The sequence below is a fragment of the Hemiscyllium ocellatum genome, chromosome 7 (genome assembly GCF_020745735.1).
Source record: "Hemiscyllium ocellatum isolate sHemOce1 chromosome 7, sHemOce1.pat.X.cur, whole genome shotgun sequence".
Lineage (NCBI taxonomy): Eukaryota > Metazoa > Chordata > Chondrichthyes > Orectolobiformes > Hemiscylliidae > Hemiscyllium > Hemiscyllium ocellatum.
The window spans coordinates 115,371,727-115,390,917 of record NC_083407.1 but is presented as its reverse complement, the minus strand read 5'-3'; the positions used below and the strand labels follow the sequence as shown (position 1 = coordinate 115,390,917).

The 19,191-nt window shown below is 41.5% G+C and overlaps 1 protein-coding gene across 1 annotated transcript in view; it reads left to right on the top strand.

Moving 5' to 3' along the window:
- lancl1 (LanC antibiotic synthetase component C-like 1 (bacterial)) overlaps window positions 1-18,340 on the top strand; it is a 42,114-nt gene extending 23,774 nt beyond the window's left edge. The window contains exons 5-9 of the mRNA XM_060828109.1: window positions 592-735; window positions 3,485-3,667; window positions 5,732-5,908; window positions 7,011-7,083; window positions 17,118-18,340. Of these exons, the coding sequence (XP_060684092.1) occupies window positions 592-735; window positions 3,485-3,667; window positions 5,732-5,908; window positions 7,011-7,083; window positions 17,118-17,194 (654 nt within the window). The 3' untranslated portion in view covers window positions 17,195-18,340. The remainder of the gene's footprint in view (window positions 1-591; window positions 736-3,484; window positions 3,668-5,731; window positions 5,909-7,010; window positions 7,084-17,117) is intronic.
- The last annotated feature ends 851 nt before the right edge of the window (window positions 18,341-19,191 follow it).

Sequence of the window (19,191 nt, the reverse complement as noted above, 5' to 3'; positions counted from 1 at the left end):
TTTTCTGTGCTGTTGATTTCTATGATTCCAGGGAGGGTCCTAAAAAGGCAGGCTGAGGGAAGAAATTGCATGCAGATTATGAACATATGAAACAGTAGCTGAAGGCCATTCAGTCCCTCAATCTTGCTCTGCCTGTCAATTCAATCACAACTGATCTCATCAGCGTTTAGATGGATAAGGCTGACGTTCTTGCCACGGGTGGTACAAAGGTGTGGGAGGGCTGCAAAAGAGATCAGAGGCAGCTGATCACAGAGTTGGGTATTACAGAGAAAGTTTGTGGGGGTGAGGCATGTGGAATTCAGACAAAAGTACTGAGCTGAAATGTTGACAAAAATAGTTTCCGGTGGGCTACTACCTGAATCAACTCCCAAAACAAAACAAGATGTATGGAACATACTGTGGAAGGACACCTGATGGATATCTAATGCACCATCTAAAGGAAGCTGTTTCCTTGACCAAATGTTGCCAGTTTTTCTCCAGATCACCAATGGAAGGTGAATAATAGCCTCTGTCTGATATGTTTCCCAATGTTTTACTTGATCACTTGTATTCTTTGCACTAATCTGTGATTTTTTTTCTTCTGTCTTTCAGATTTGTGATGCAGTCATAAGTTCTGGTGAAAAGTTAAGCAGCAGAAAACGTGTCTCCAAAAGTCCATTGATGTATGAGTGGTACCAGGAGTATTACGTTGGAGCAGCTCATGGCTTAGCTGGAATCTATTATTTCCTGATGCAGGTAAGTATATAAATCTTTGTCTTCTGGTGAAGCCGAAAACATGGTTCTGTGTTTATTCTCCTTTTTAGCCAAATGTGACAATACAGTACAAGCTATCTCTAATGTAAATATTCTAACCTGCTATTCAACGACAAATGCAAGTAGTAAACCCTGTCAGAGCGCACTGGAGTGGTATGCTGGAAATGAAATCCAAGGTCACCAATCATCTAAAACTTTAATGAACCAATCAAAAATCCCAATTTGTGGTCGACTGACTGTTACCTAGAAACGAAGTAAATTTTCCCAGGTTTTCTTTAGTAGCAGTAGAAACAACTTTATAGCACATTTAACTTTAAGAAGGATGACTAAAAAAGCAGGATTTCTAGATGTTTTGAAAGTTTATTCATGGGATGTGGGTTTCACTGGCTGGACCTGTATTTATTATCCATCCTTGAGAAAGGTGATAATGAGTTGTCTTCACTTACTGCTGCAGTCTTGTCCTGTCGTTAAACGCACAATGACATTAGGCAGGGAGTTCCAGGATTTTGACCTAGCGACAGTGAAGGACTGGTGATATATTTCCAAATCAGGATGGTGAGTGACTTGGAGGGGAACTTGCAGGTGAGTTACTCACTGTCAGATTCCTAACATCTAACCTGCTCTTATAGTCAATGTAATTATCCAGTGCAATTCTGGTCAATGGTAACCCCAAGATGTTGATAGTGGGTATTCAGCAATGATAATGTCATTAAGTGTCAAGAGGCAATGGTGAGACTCTCTCTTGTTGAGATAGTTGCTTGCTATACGTTAATCCAGACCTGGTTATTGTCCAGGTCTTTTTGTACATGTATCTGAGAAATTGCAAATGATGCTGAACATCAGCGAATATCCCCACTTCTCACATTATAATGGAGTGGAAGTGACTGAAGCAGCTGAAGATAGTTGGGGCTTGGCCACTAACCTGAGGATCTCTTGAAGGATGTCCTGCAACTGAAATGACTGACCTCTAACAGCCAGGTTTGACTACAACCGCTGGAGAGTTTTCCCTCTGATTTCAATTGAACCCAGTTTTGCATGGGTTCCTTGATGCCCATACTCGGTCAAATGCTACTTTGATGTCAGAGCAGCCACTCTCTTCTTACCTCTGGAATTCAGCTCTTTTGTCCATGTTTGAAACAAAGCCGTCATGAGGTCAGGAGTTGACTAGCCCTGGTAGAACCTGAACTGGGCTTCAGTGAAAGAGTTATCGTTGATAGTTTGATAGCACAGTTGATGATTCCTTCCATCAATTTACTGATGATCAAGAGTAGACAGATGGGGCGGCAATTGGACGGGTTGGATTTGCCCCGATTTTTGTACACAGGGCTTATCTGGACAATTTTCCACATTGTCAGGTTGACGTAGCAAGTTCTGGAACACGAGTCTTCAGTATTGTTGCTGGAATATTGTTAGAACAGAATAGTCTTTGCAGTATGCTGTGCCTCCAACTATTTCTTGATATTATGTGAAGTGCCTGAAGACTGGCATCTAAGATGCTGGAGGCCTGCATTTTTGAGGATGGGAATGTTAGTGGGACCACCGCCCCCAGTGATTTGTTATTTATCCACTGCTATTCATGACTGGATATGGCAGGACTGCAGAGCTTGGACTAATCACTTGGCCTTGTCTAACATTTGTTTATGCTGTTTGTTATACAAGTAACCCTGTTTCTATCTTCACCAGGTTGACACTTCAATTTTAGATATGGCAAATACTGCTCCTGGCATGCCCTTCTACACTCAACATTGCGCCAGGGTTAATCTAGTTTAATAATGTCAGTAGAATGGGGAATGTACCAGGTCGTGCAGTTGCAGATTGTGCAGGAGTACAAGTCTGTGGCTGCCAATGGCTCACAGAATCTTGAGTTGCTTGATCTGTTCAAAGTCTGACCCATTTAGCATGGTAATAGTGCCTCATAACACAATGGAGGATATTATCAGTGTGAATATATAACTTTGACTCCATAAGGCCTGTGTAATGGTCACTCTTACCCATACTGTCATGGACAGATGTGTTAGCAGCTGGCTGATTGGTGAGGATGTTTTTCCTTCTTGTTGGTTTACTCAGCTCCTGCCTCATACACAGTTGAGCAGCTAGGTCTGCTAGGACTGGACCAGCATTTGGTAAGGAAAGTTGACATTCTCCACCCAGAGTACATTTGTGCTGTTGCCACCCTTGGTGCTTCCTCCAAGCTGAGTTCAACACTGAGGAGCACTGATCAACCACGGAAGGACAATACATAGTAATAACAGGAGATTTCCTTGCCCATGTTTGACCAGATGACATGAGACCTCGTGAGGGCCAATGTCAGTGATAAGGACTCCCAGCGCAACATCTTACCATTGTGCACTACACTGAAGTTGGTACTGTTTCTGCCTGGACATAAGTTCTCTTCTGTTTTCCAATTAACTCATAACTTGCAGCCAAAGTCTATTTGCTTCACACATGAAATTTTGGCTTGTGTGTCTTGGATGTTCAAGATTTGCTGTGCCTGGGCAATTTCTGTCATGCTTTTGGTGAGTTACTTCCTTAAAAAAATTCAAGAGATTGTTGGAAAGAGTTATCCCTGTTTAAGTTTATCCTGGTAACTATTTACTTAATTATTAAGCAGGTTCAAATTCAACCATCCAACCATTTTTGCTCATGTCCAGAATTGTACATGCTGACATTCAGTTTTTAATCTTGTGTGTCATTTTGGCAACAGAATTTTCTTTTTTGTTTTCTTCTTTAGCCAGAACTTGGAGTTGACCAAGACACAGTTGTCAAGCTGGTGAAACCCAGTGTGGACTATGTTTGCCAGCTCAAGTTTTCATCAGGAAATTATCCTCCATGTATTGGTGAATCCAGGGATAACCTAGTTCACTGGTGTCATGGGTCACCTGGCGTGATTTACATGCTCATACAGGCTTATAAGGTACTGTGTGTGTGTGTGTGTGTGTGTGTGTGTGTGTGTGTGTGTGTGTGTGTGTGTGTGTCTCATACTGGACAGACAGTGGGTAGAACCTGGGTATACATGTGCTCAAATCAGTGAAGGTGTAGGACAGATGGAGAGAGCAGTAAGTAATAGCAGACACTTGCCTTATTAATAGGGGCATAGAGTACGAGAACACGAAGGTGATGTTGAATTTGTGTAATGCTCTGGTAAGACCTCATGTAGAATATTATGTACAATTTGGGTGCCACACTGTAGGGAGGTTGTGAACATAATGGAGTGTGTGCAGAAAAGTTTTCCAAGAATGGCTCTGGTTATGAGAATAGGTTGAAGAAATTGGGACTGTTCTCCCAGAGAGGAGAAGGCTATGAGGAGTTGCGATCAAAGTTTCCAAAATCATTAGGTATTGAATAGAATAAATGATTGAAACTGTTCCCAGTTGTGAAAAGATCAAGAATGAACAGATATAAAGTGATTTGCAAATGAAACAAGTGCAGGGTGAAAAAAAAGACTTTACTCACAGTCAGCTCTCCAAATAAGTATCGTGTGTTAGTATCGGTTTCCCGCCTTTTCCCCACATCCTCTGGTTTCGAATACACTGCCTGGAAGTGTGGTGGTGATAGATTCAGGCATTCAAAAGAACATTGAATGAATCTGTGAATAGAAATAATGTGCAAGGATGTGGAGAAAAGGCTGGAGACTGGTACTAAATCACCATATTCATTTGGAGAACTGGTGCAGATACAATGGCCGAATGGCCTCCATCTGTACCAAACAGTACTGTGATTCTGAAGTTAAAGAAGAGAGAGTAGATCGAGGAACTACATTGAGGCAATAGAAAGAAGCTAGTGTGGGCTCACCGAGAATCTCTTTGATCTGGAGAAGTACAAACAGCAGACATTGTATAACAAATGTGATTTATTTGAAGTGGAAATTAGAAGATGAATTGAAAGGAGTCAAAAAACATGTTCTTGAGAAACAGCATGCTTGAAAATCACTTTCCACTGAGAGACGTGGGTGACTTCCCTGATCCGTAACTTTTACATGTAAAATCTATCTTGAACCTAACTGGCCCAAAAATCCTCTTAACAAGTGTTAATGACTAACTTGCAGTATTGACCCTTTCAAATGTACATAATTTCTCGCTTCCAAATTTCCACCTCTGCTGACCCTCATGCTGCTTCCTTCCCTGGTTCCTCCTGCTGGCCACCTCTCACCATTTATCCTGTTTGCTATCCCTCCTGCTCACCACTTTCCCAACGTTTGCTGCTTTCTTTCTGACAACTCATTACTGCTACGTAGGTCCTGAAGAGGATGAGTGAGAGTATCAGGGAGGGAAGCAGCACACTGGAAGACCAGGGGGTGGGGGAAAGAGGGAGGACCATGTGTAAAGGAGAAGATTGGGGAGGAAAGCAGCAAGCAAGAGGGAAGGGAGGTGAAGAATGGCATTTTGTTTCTTAACTAGATCAAGCATGTTTAACCGCTGTTCTGCAGCAAGAATGGTGGTGACGGTAACATTGGTAATTTGCTAACTCACAAAAACACTAGAGCACCGTTAGCTTGCACTTTGACTATGGATCACCTATTGAAAGATAAACAGGATCACAGAATGATTGAGTTCAGCAACCAGTATCAATGTTGCAAATATTACCTGTTTTGGAGGCAACCATGCTCTACATTCACTGACATTGGCATCTGCCAGTAAAACGAGGTGAGGTGCAAAAGCATCCAGGATTGGGACTGTCATCCGAGACAGCAGATGATGCCTGGTTTTGTTGGTCAGCAGGCCATATACTGACTAATGTTGTATTATTAAAAATCTCTGCTCACATCATAGAGCGACAGGGTACAGACAGAGCTTGCTCATTCCACCTTTTGCTCCTCAACCACACATTTCCCTTTCAACATTTTTCACTGAGGTAGAGCACCCAAATATCTCGAGGAGAGTGAGGAACATTAAAGGAACAGAAATGCCTCATTTCCTGCAGCATAATTGTTTGATACCACGTGCTATTCTTATAAACTCCTCTTTATGTTTGCAAATAGATTTTCAAAGAAGAACGATATCTACAAGATGCTTATGATTGTGCAGAAGTGATTTGGCACAGAGGGCTGTTAAAGAAAGGATATGGACTGTGCCATGGACCTGCTGGCAATGCTTATGGATTCCTGGCTATGTACAATCTTACTGGAGACAAGAAGTATTTGTACAGAGCTTGCAAGGTATTTGATACTGTTTCCTTATTTGGTAGAAAACCCTCTGAATATGAGTTCAATCCAGTACTGTGTTTTGCCAAAATGATCTGGAAGATCTTATTCTTCATTTGCTGTCAGGTGATGGTATTTAGTCTGATTTTTGGAGTGCAAAATGTCACAGCAGGAAACCATGACAATGAGTATATTTGCAGTGAAGGCTAACATGTCTTTTCCACTGGTGGAAGGGGCAAGTAAACACTTTCAAGTACCTTGAGCCTCCTGATGCCAGTGATAGAGGATGAGATCGGGTTACCTGATGTCTCCAGCAATCATAGAGCACATCAATTGGGAAGAAATCCTCTGATGCAAAAAGGTTAATCAATGAAAATGCCATGTAGCCTGTTCTAAAAGTAGATCAATGGTTCTGCTTTTAATTAATCTAGACTAAAACTTATGTTGATTCACAAGATGTGGACATCTTTGGCCAAACCGCGATCTATTATCCCAATGTTGAATCTCCCTTGAGAAGGTGGTGGTGGTGAGCTGCAGTCCATTTGTTGTAGGAACACCCTCATTTACCGCAGGGAGAGAGTTCCAGGATTTTTACTCATTGATGGAAAAAAAGGCGCTATACTTCCAAGTCAGAATGGTGAGTAGCTTGAAGGGAAACATGCAGGTGGAGGTGTTCCCATCCATCTTCTGCCCTCGTCTTTATAGATGGTAGGGGTTGCAGATTTGGAATTTGCCTGAGCATAAAGTAGTGAAGTTTGAGTAGATGACTATAATCCAGGTGAATTAGTGCAGCACAATATTTTCTATGCAGCACAACATCCTGTATCCTCTAGTGGTAGCTCTGCAGATGCTAGACATTGTGTGAATTGCCAGAAAAGTTCTGCAGTTTTTGTAACGAATGTTGGCAATTAGAGAAAGCTGGTGCTTGGGTAGTAAGAGATCAGTTTTAGAAAATCACCATGTCCTAATCTTTAAAGAGATGATAACTAAATCCAAAGGTGAGTAGTAAGAGTGATGTCTCTGTTAGTTATCATTCAAACAATGCACATTTTAAAGCTAACAAATGCATAGAGCTGTAAAGTTGGATTTATTGTTGCTAATGATTTTTGGCTTTCAGTTTGCAGAATGGTGTTTTGATTATGGAAAACATGGCTGTAGAACACCAGATAGTCCCTTTTCTCTCTTTGAAGGTAATTGACATTTAAAGTCACTTATTATTTTAAAGGTAGAACTTTTTCTGTACCACTTTGCTCATTATAGGAATAATAATTAAGACATCAAATTCGAATACTTCATAATACTCAATGTTTTGGCATTCTGTTATTAATAAGCTGGAGACTGGTGGTGTTGAAATGTGAATGCAAACAAGAGTGACAAAAAGTCCAGACAAACCTAGTGCACAACCCTCTTCCCTGTCTTCTCCACCATCACCTCATAACATGCATCAGGAACAGAGTAGTATAACAGTATTAGGAATAGGGGTCAACATTGTCTGAAGTGTGCTGAGCAGTGCCAGGGGTGAACATTATCTGGATATACTGAGCAGTGTTGGAGTGTTGGATTCCTGAAGAAGGGCTTATGCCCGAAACGTCGATTCTCCTGCTCCTCGGATGCTGCCTGGCCTGCTGTGTTTTTCCATCACCACATTTTTCAACTCTGAACTCCAGCATCTGCAGTCCTCACTTTCTCCCAGTGTTGGAGAGTGACTATTATCTGGAGTGTGCTGAACTGTGTCATGGGAAGAGAGTGAATCTTATTGCGATTTACTTCAAGTGCTCATTGAAAAGACCATACACCTCCCGTGAAAAGTCCTAATCAAATCCGTGTCAAAACCAGCATAAAGGCCAAGTCTTCTCAATTCTGGCCACCATGCCCCGCTGAAATAGGGGATGATGCAATGGGTTCTGAGTAGAGCAAGACCAGCCATCCAAAATTTAAACTCTTTGAGAAACATCTCTTTCTCAAAGTTGCCAGATTTCTGAGTAACTGTGACAAAGGTTAACCCTTCAGAAGAAGTGGTGGAGGCTGGTACAACTACAACATTTAAAAAGCATTTAGATGAGTATATAGTAGGAAGAGTTTAGAGGGATATGGGCCAAGTGCTGGCAAATAGGACTGGATAAATTTAGGATATCTGGTCGGCATGGACGAGTTGGACCGAAAAGTCTGTTTCCTGCTGTACATCTCTATGACTTACTCTTTGTTGAACTCGATCTGCCTGTAGCCTTGACATAGGAAGAGAGTGAGCTGGAGATCAGAGTTGAGTGTGTGTTGCTGGAAAAGCATAGCAGATCAGGCAGCATCCGAGGAGCAGGAAAATCGACGTTTCGGGCTGGAGCCCTTCATCAGCCTCGTTCCTGAAAAAGGGCTCTGGCCCGAAACGTCGATTATCCTGCTTCTCGGACACTATAGCGTGACATAGTCAATTAAAACATTCTCCTCCAACACCTCAATCACAGTTAGATATTTTAAAAATAACCTGTTAAATGATGTTATTCCATACCTGTGGGGCAGATTGGACTTAAACCAAGGCCTGTTGGTCCAGAGCAAGTACCACTATCATAGTATCATAAGAGTCCTCACCTTATCACTGTTAACCAGCTGTTGGGGATTGTCCTTATTTGGTTGCGTTCTCATCTCTATGATCACAGTCAGGGAACCATATGCAAAGACTTCTCTTCCTACCATCTCATGGATTGATCCTTGGTCCCAACCTGTTTCTCAACTATTTGTTTCTGCTCACTGACATTATCCTGAAAAAAATGACCGTTTTCACTGTACATTGACACTCATTTCTATCTCACGAATGCCTCTCTCAACCCCTCCACTGTCTTTAGCAGAAAGCTGCTTAAGTTAAGTACTCAAATATTGATGCCACGATGTTTGGCTCCAGCTAGAACCCCTGCTCCCTAGCCACCAACTCCATCCCTATCCTAGCAATTACCTGAGGCCAAACTAGACTATGTGTAAACCTGACTCCAACATGGCCATGCATCCAATACATCTCTAAACCCGTGTTATCTCACCTCTGTTCTACTCTGTATTTTGCTTTTGTATGCTGAAGTCATGATCCATGCCCTTTTTGTTTCTTTAATTTTGTTTGAACAAATACAGAACATTAAAAATTGCTCTTAAATGCATTTGGAACTTGTTAAGGTTGCCTGTCTTCTATTTTGAAATATCTATATTTTGAAAGACAGAGGTTTCATGGGTCCAATTCTACCACCTGGGTCCCATGGAATAGAATAGAATAGAATATCTTTTATTGTCACATGTGCGCCAACACAGAAATACAAGAGTACAGTGAAACATTTTTATAATGGCTGCCTCTAATGGCACCACCTTAAGTATAAGTACCTAGGTACAAATCTTGCATACAACTTCATGTGCCTTATGCTCTGGAAACTGCCTCCCTAAACCTCTGCAGCAGTCTTTCCTCTTTTAAGATTCTCCATCATCCTACAGTTTGACCACACTTTTGATCATTGACCTAATTATCTCTTTCTGCAGCTCAGTGTCATTTTTTAATTTATGCTACTTCCACTTCCCACTGCATTTCTTTCATTGCTTTGGTTAGCAGGTGGGGCCAGAGCCAAATGACATAATGACCAAATGCAGCAGGGGTTCAGTCAGGTCATGGTGACTTTTACATGAAAGGCACATTGCTAGTGGTTTCTGTTATGCAAGGCCCTTGGGACGTGGAGCAACCTCTAGGTCGTATCACAGAGCTGCTCCCTCCATTGAGCATGAAATAGCACAGTGTGGGAACAGTTGACTTAGAATGAAAAGAGATGTACATGTAGGGAATAGGGTTCAATAACATAACAGTATGTCTCAGCTTACTATGTATCGTAGTATTTAGCATCAATATGTAATAATCAAGGCTCTAAAGATGCCAAAATCTGAAGATAGTTTGATGCTGTCAACTCCTTGACCAGTCTGTCTGGAGCCCAAACATTTAGATTAGATTAGATTAACTACAGTGTGGAAACAGGCCATTTGGCCCAACAAGTCCACACCAACCCTCCGAAGAGTAATCCACCCAGACCCATTTCCCTCTGACTTATGCACCTAACACTATGGACAATTTAGCATGGCCAGTGCACCTAACCTGCACCTCGTTGGATTGTGGGAGGAAACCCACGCAGACACGGGGAGAATGTACAAACTCCACACAGACAGTCACCGAGGTGGGATTCGAAATCTGGGTCCCTGGCGCCGTGAGGCAGCAGTGCTAACCACTGAGCCACCGTGCTGCCCTATCTGGGCATAAATTCAGAGGACAAAAAAGTCATATGTCAAAATTCTGATTCTAACCTTAAGCCGTAACAGTATAAGCCTGATTGAAGTTCTGTTATCATTCAGGGGAACTTGCAGTGAATCGTAGATAGAGTTCCACCAAGGAATTGAGTGGCAATTTCTTTGATTAGTGTTGGAAGCAGAGGTCGAGGTTCAGGAGTAGAGCAGTAGCTAAAGGATGTTCATGACAGCTGAGTGCTGTTCTGAGAGGTTTGTCAAAATTCCTGATGCATCAAAGACATTGTTCAATACAAACATGTATTTGGCACTGCCACCCGGTGTTTTTCTTCAGAGGTGCATGCTAACAAATGCAATTTGAAGGACCAAGTTACATTTCTAGTACTTAAATCTGGATGTAGTTACTGACATGTCAACATAAGTAGCAATTGCAACACCCCTGACAGACTTAATAGCTGCCACAGGTAAATTTATGAAATGGATTTTTTTAACCGAACTCAGAGCCTGTCTTCGAACTTGTCAAAGAGTTTGCAGTGAGCTGTTCAAGTAAGTAAGAAAAAACCTGATTCAGTTGTAGCCAAATTAAGTGAAGAATGAATGGTTTCCATCATTAGTTTGCAAATGAGATTGGGAAACTGAAGTCTGAGTGGCCAAGAATACAAAAAGTATATGTGTGGAAAGAATGCTGGAAATACTCAGCAAGTCTGTGTGGAGTTATATAGAGTATGGCTCAGATAAGCAGCAGTCCCAATAATGATGAATGCTGAGAACAGCATCACCGTTTGTACCATGCACATTTATACCAGTAATAGGCAACTGCACTTTGGCTCAGAGGGCTGTGGAACAACCTTTAGTGATGTTCGTGCTGGGCTGCTTTATAAACTGGCATCAGTAATTTGTGCTGATTGCCCAGGGTTATGCTTGTTTCCATTGATTCAGGACACTAGTCAGACCAGACTTGGAAAACAGTGAACTATTGTGAACCTTTTATCTAAGGAAAGATATACTGGCATTGGAGGCAGTTATTAGGCTTATACTGGCTTTGGAGGCACTGAGCTGAAAAATGTGTTGCTGGAAAAGCACAACAGGTCAGGCAGCATCCAAGGAGCAAGAGAATCAACGTTTCGGGCATAAGCCCTTCTTCAGGAATGAAGGCACTGTCTTATGTGGGAAAGGCGAGTAGATTGGACCTGTATTTGTTAGAATATAGAGGTGACTTTATTGAAACATATATTATCCTCAGGAGATAAAGATCTATGTGAATCTATGGAATTCTTTACCACAGAGGGCTGTTGAGGCAGGTCATTAAGTACATTCAAAGCTGCTTTAGACAGATTTTTAATCAGTAAGGGAGTCGAGGGTTATCAGATTAGCTATGATCCCATTGAATTGCAGAGCAAACAAATGGGCTGAATGATCTCCTTCTGGTCATATATCGTTGGTCTTGTGATGCTGTCGGTTTGGGCAACATGATCTGAGGGCTAGTTCAGATGAACGCTTGAGGTAGAATACTCTCCCTAGTAAGCACCTGTTAAAAGCATTACATTACATGCAAAGCTGTCAGCGGAAAAGTTGGGAAACAGAGCTGGCTGTTTACTCTGGGCCAAAAGGAGATTGAAACAAAAATCAACAAAGCACTTGTATTTTTCCACTGCCATCTTTCAAAAGTGCTTCTGCTTGTGGTGTGCTAAGGATTGTCACCATTATTTCTCAACACATGTTGGAGGGCAGAATTAGTCCTCTAAGTGACTGCAAACAGTTTACAGTGCAGTTCTAGACTAGGAAAGAGAGGGAAGAAAGATTTATATGCCACTAATATCAGATAGGGTCTGAACCTATTCTATAGGAGCTCCATTTGCTCTTTTCCCTGATAGTTTTAAGTCTTTCAAATCGTCGGAGGGTTCGAAACTCCTATTGAAAATCAAAGCAGTCTGTCCAAGATTTAACCCAGAGCTGTCACTAAACAGTTTTATTGAAGTACCCAAATTTACAACAGATTTCAAAAGTTTATCAAAGTATTTAAAATGATTGTAAAACACTCACCTCCCTTTGAGTTGAAGACTTTTTTTTAATGGGATATGTGCATCACTGGCAAGGCCAGTGTTTGTTAACCACCCCGATTGCCCTGAACTGATTAGCTATCTAGGCTACCTCAGAGGGCAATTAAGAGTCAACCTCATTGCTATAGATTTGGCATCACATGTAGATCAGACCAGGTAAGATTGGGAGATTTCTTTCCCTAAAGGACATGCTTTTTTTTACAAGTCTATCAAGAATGATTACATGCTCACCATTTGGTTAGCTTTTAATTCCACATTTTATTTCGAACATGGAATTGCAGTGCAGAAACAGGCCCTTCAGCCCATGATGTTGTGCTGAACATGATACCAAATTAAACTAATTCCTTCTGCCTGCCCTTGATCCATATCCCTCCATTCCTTGCATATTCATGTGCGTATCTAAAAGTCCCTTAATCAGCCCCATCATATTTGCTTCCACTACCAGCCCTGGCAGTATGTCCCAGACTCCTATCACTGTCTGCACACAAAACTTACTCCTCACACCTTTGAATTTTTCCCTTCTCATCTTAAATGCATGACAAGTGTAAGCCTTAGACATTTCAACTCTGGGAAAAGGATTTTGACTGTCACCCCTATCTATGCATCTCACAATTTTATAGACTTTTCAAATCTCCCCTCAGCCTCTACCACTCCAGAGAAAACAACTTGAGTTTTTCTAGCCTCCCCTGATAGCTCATACTCTCTAATCCAAGAAGTATTCTGCTAAACCTCTTTTTCACCCTCTCCAAAGCCTCCACATCCTTCCTGCAGTTTGGCAACCAGAATTGAACACATAAAGTGTGGCCTAACCAAATTCAGATAAATGACATCTTGATTCTTGTGCTCAATTCCCTGACCAATAATGGCAAGCATGCCACACGTCTTCTTTAACACCCTATCTACTTACGTGACCAATTTCAGGAAGCTGTGGACTTACCCCCAAGATCTCTCTGTACATTAATGCTGTTCAGGATCCTGCCATTAACTCTATACTTTTCCTTAACATTTGATCACCCAAAGTGCAGCGCTTCACATTTATTTGGATTAAACTCCATTTGCCATTTCTCTGCTCATATCCGCAACTGATCTGTCTACCACTGTATCCTTTAACAACCTTCTGCACTATCCATAACTCCACTGATCTTTGTGTCATCTGCAAACTTACTAACCCACCAATCTACATTTTCAACCAAGTGATTTTTATATATCACAAACAGCAGGCGTCCCAGTACGGTATCCTACGGAAAACCACTAGTCATGGACCTTCAGCTTGAAAAACACCCTTCTACCACTACCCTCTGCCTTCTCTGGGCAAATCAATTTTGAATTTACGTGGCCAAGTCACCATGGATCCTGTACACCTTAATCTTCTGGCTGAGCATAGCATGAGGGACCTTGTTAAAAGTCTTATTAAAATCAGTTAGACACATCCACTGCTCTACCCTCATCGATCACCATTGTCACCTCCTGAAAACATTCAATCAAGTTAATAAGACATGCTGACTGTCCCTAATTAGGCCATGCTTTTCTGAATGTGTGTAAATCCTATCCTTAAGAATTCTGTCCAATAGCTTCTCAAACACTAATGTGATACTCACTCGTCTATCATTTCCTGGAATATCCCTATTTCCTTCAATAGAGGAACAACACTAGCTCTTCGCTGGTCCTCTGGGACCTTTCCAATGGCTAATAAGGATACAAAGATCTTTGTCAAGGCCCCAGCAATCTCCTCTCTTGTCTCTTTCAATAACATGGGATAGATACCATTCGGCCCTGGGGACCTGGGATCACAAACTTCTTTTGTGATCTCAAAGTGCGTTAGCATATTATCATGCTCCATACAAATCTCACCATCCTCCATACCTTTCTCTTGAGAGAACTTAATTCAACTTTCACCATCTGCTGTGGTACATTTCAAAGGCAGGTGCCCAGAGCTTTAGTCTGACCCTCAGGATTACCATTCCAGTGACATTTCCACCACACCGTTACTTCCCTACTTACTTCAAGCAGCATGACATCAGCTCGTGCTGGCATTAGGGTAGTACATTTACACACAGACTGCGTCTCAATGAAGGTCTCACTCCAGCTGACAAATTAAAAAGGTTTGCATTTGTTAGTCTACTGCAGTTTCCACCCTCCACTGTCAAAATCCAGGCTATAATTTTAGATGTGTTATCTCGCTGTCTCTTGCTCTCTCTCCACAGATGACCATAAGACTTTAAGAAATAGGAACAGGAGTAGGCTATTTGGCCTGTTAATCCTGCTCTGCTATTCAATAGAACGATGGCTGATTCAGCATTCCTCACACCCACTTTTGTAGAAACATAGAAAACATAGAAAATAGATGCTGGAGTAGGCCATTTGGCACTTCGAGCCTGCACCTCCGTTCAATGTGATCATGCAATTTCAGTATCCCACTCCCGCTTTCTCTCCATACTCCTTAATCCCTTTAGCTGCAAAGGCTACATCCAGTTCCCTCTTGAATATATCTAATGAAGTGGCCCTAGCAGCTTTCTGTGGTAGAGAATTCCATAGGTTCTTTTTCATCTCAGTCCTGAATAGCTTAGCCCTTATTCTTAGACTCTGAACTCTAATTCTGGCCTTCCCCAACATTGGGAACATGTTTCCTGCATCTAGCCTGTCCAGTCCCATCAGGATTTATTTGTTTCTTTGTGGTCCTTCCTCATTCTTCTGAATACCAGTGAGTACAAGCCCAGCCGGTCCAGTCTTTCTTCATATGTCAGTCCTGCCATCCCAGGAATCGGTCTGGTGAACCTTCCCTGGACTCCCTCAATATCAAGAATGTCCTTCCTCAGACTAGCAGATGAAAAGTGCACACAATGCTCAAGATGTGGCCTCACCAATGACCTGTATAACTGTAGCAAAACATCCCCACTCATATACTGAAATCCTCTCACTATGAAGGCCAACATACCATTAGATTTCCTCACTGCTTGCTGCACCTTCAGTGACTTTTCCACCATGACACCCAAGTTTTGTTACACCTCACCTTTTCTTAAACTGCCACCATTCAGATAATGATCTGCCTTCCTGTTTTTACCACCAAAGTGAAAAACCTCACATTTATCCACATTATATTCATTTACCAAATATCTGCGCACTCAGCCAGCCTGTCCAAGTCACCTTGCAGCCTCTTAGCATTCTCCTCACAGCACACACTGCCACACAGCTTACTGTCGTCTGCAAATTTGGAGATGTGGTATTCAATTCCTTTGTCCAAATCATTATTGTATATCGTGAACAGAATTTCTGTCCTTTATCTGTAACCCTTAATTCCCCTACCAATCAAGATTCTATCTCAGCATTAAATACACACAAGGAATTCTTCCTCATCTCACTCTTAAATAGGCATTCCATTGTTCTGAGTCTGTGTGCTTTAGTCCCTAGACTTTCAGGAGAAAGTGAGGACTGCAGATGCTGGAGATCAGAGCTGAAAATGTCCTTTAGTCTCTAGACTTTCACATAAGTAGAAACATCCTCTCAGCACGTACTCTGTCAAGCCCTTCCTGTCAAACCCCTTCAGAGTCCGATATGTTTTAATCATATCACCTTTCATTCTTCTAAACTCCAATGAGTGGAATTCCAAACGTTTAGTCTTTGTTCATAAATCACTCGCTCCATACCAGAAATCATCCGAATATACCTTCACTGCCTCCAAAGAAATAATATCTTTCCATAAACAAGAGGACCAAAACTGCTCACAGTACCCCAGATGTAGTCACACCAGCAGCTTATACAGGTACAGTAAGATTTCCCTTCTCTTATAGACCAAACCCCTTGAATTAAGAGCCAACATTCCATTCACCTTCCTGTATACCAGCTGTACAAGTACCCCTGAGTCCCATTGTGTTGCAGCTCCCTATTTTTCTTTCTTTAAATTTTTAAATCCCCATTAAATTTCTTTTGTTCTCCCTTCCAAAATGCGCAACTTCACATTTTCCCACATTACAAGTTATTTTCCACCTTTTGGCCCACTTACCTGATACTTACCTATCAGTTTCTCTCCTTAAACTGCTTGTATCCCTCTCACAGCTTGCCCTTACACATATTTTTGTGCCAGCTGCAAATTTAGCTGCAGGACATTCGCTTCCTTCCTCCAAGTCATCAATATATGTTGTAAATAGTTGTGGTCCCAGCACTGATCCTTGTGGAACCCCATGTTACCAAACTGAAAAAGAACCCTTATCCACACTATCTGTTTTCTGTCCATGAGCCAATTCTCTATGAATGCCAATGTAATACTCGCAAAATCTTATGACTTAAGCTCTGTGAGTTACGATCTCAAATGCTGGCTGGAAGTCCAAACATAACAAATCTACTTGTTCCCCTCTATCTTCCTGGTTGACTCTTGCTTGAAAAACACAAATAGAGTTCCCTTTCATGAAGCTATATTGACTCTGCTTGATTAGATTATGATTTTCCAGATATGTTGCTATTATTTCCTTGATAAATGATGCCAACATTTATCCAACAATCGATGTTAGGTTAATTGGCCCAGTTACCTGCTTTTTGCCTCCATTCCTTTATGAATAAGTTGTCACATTGGCAATTTTCCAATCTTCTGGTACTTCTCCAGAATTCAAGGACTTTTGCAAAATTATAGCAAATACATTCACTATCTCAGTAGCTTCTTCTTTTAGGATGCAAGCTAGGGGACTTACTTCCTTTAACCCCACTGGTTTGTCTCATCACTCCTTCTGTAGTGATAGTGATGGACCTTAATTCCTTCCATGTATTGTTTCGATGCTACCATTTCTGCTGATTATTTCCAGCATTTCTGTCCTTACTTCAGATTTCCAGTTTCAAGTATTTTGCTCAAGTAATTTTTGTCTTTTGATTGTCTGTTACTAAGCTTCAATAATCTCTTTTTTCCTATTTCATTGAAGGGATGGCAGGAACTATTTACTTCCTTGCTGACTTGCTGCAGCCCAAAAAGGCAAAGTTCCCTGCGTTTGAGGTGTGATTCAACCATGGTATCAATGCATATTGTCAGATGTGATGCACTCGCTTCCTCCAGTAAAACAACTAATGCATGTTTCTGTTATGAACCAAGGACACAGACAAAAATGCTGATGCACAGGTTGTGATGAGTAGCTTCACTCTACCTAGTACTCTACTCTTTAAGTGCTCCAGTCCAGTAACTGAAGGCTTTTTTTGCATGACTTAAATATTGCTTTGTAAAAATTCCTTTGTAAAAGGAATATCTGTGAAAGAATGGTTTCTGAACTCTCAGCACACAATATCTTGGGATGTGTTATTGCAGTGTAAGCCCAGTGCAGAGCTTTTAGTCTGAAATCATACTTGTGCAACTACATATGCCAGACCATATGAAGTCTGTTGGCAGCAAATGTGTGATGGTGAGTAGCTGCTGTTTGAACGGTCCTGGCAGTGATCCACATTCAACCAATTTTCCAAAGCAGTAATGTTAATTAACTGGTTTGTTTGAAAAAAAACCTTGCACTGGCCATGCTTTTCCTCTGGTTTTGTCAGCAATCGGTCTTTCCCTGTCTTCAAGGCTGACACTTTTCTGAATGACTGGCTAATAGCACAGGGCGTTGTGATAGAGCTAGTAGTATAGAGCAAATAAACATTTATTTTCCAAAATATACTCAATATGAAGAAGTATTATGAATTGCTCACTACTTTAATTCATTAAGTTCTGCACACATTTTTCAAAATGTTTTCTGGGGTTATAGTAAGTTGCTATTTTATCTTAAAATTGACATTGAAAATATGCCAGGCAACTGAAATCCTCTTCAGTTTTTAGTGAATTAATGTTCTTGTTCATTCTCTTCTTTTCATTAATCCAATGGAACTTATCCTTCTATAAATATACTTGTTCAATTGTGATTCTTGTTTGGTGGCGTTTAGATGCTGGTATTTTTGCTTGCTTTGTCAAGCAATTAAAAGAATACTGTAAAGCTTGCAGCTTGCCAGACTTCAGTAACAACTGAGTGTTTAACTGTATCACTTAGAAATGTGTTTGCTGGTCTGTAATCTGTGTAAACTGGTACTGCATTTACAGCAAGACCTATTACCCGTGCACAGAAAGTGGATTCACAGAATAATCTGAATAGAAACAAAATGAAATAAAAATGTTTCTGTTGAATGCAATTGTTTGATGTTTTGATTTTGAGGATGATATTGCACAACCTATGTTGTCACTGTATGAATTCCCTGGTTGATATTTTTGATTTTGTTCTGGTGTAAGATGTAGAGTGGCTACTGTAATGATTTTCTTTTTCCTCATAAATGATGCAGGTGGTAGGAAATATACAAACTACTTACTTCCAATAGCTCTGGTAGGAACCAATTTGTTGCAAGAGACTATGCGCACAGTACTCCCCACCTGCCTGGATGGGTGTAGCTCCAACAACGCTCAAGAAACTTGACACCATCCAGGACAAAGCATCCCTCTCAATTGGCACCATATCCACAAGCACCCACTCCCTCCACTACCGATGCTCAGTAGCAGTGTGCACTGCAGAAATTCACCAAAAATCCTTAGACAACATCTTCCAAATCCACAACTGCTTTATCTGCAAGGACAAGGACAGTAGATACCTGGCAACACCAACACCTGCAAGATCCCCTCCAAGCCAGTCACCATCCTGACTTAGGAATTTCTTTATTCCAAGAAGACAGCTCACTACCTCCTTCTCAAGGCCACCCACAGACTAGCAATAAATACTGGCAGGTCAGCGACCTCCACATAGAACATAGAACAATACAGCACAGAACAGGCCCTTCGGCCCACGATGTTGTGCCGAACATCTATCCTAGATTAAGCACCCATCCATGTACCTATCCAATTGCCGCTTAAAGGTCGCCAATGATTCTGACTCTACCACTCCCACGGGCAGCGCATTCCATGCCCCCACCACTCTCTGGGTAAAGAACCTACCCCTGACATCCCCCCTATACCTTCCACCCTTCACCTTAAATTTATCTCCCCTTGTA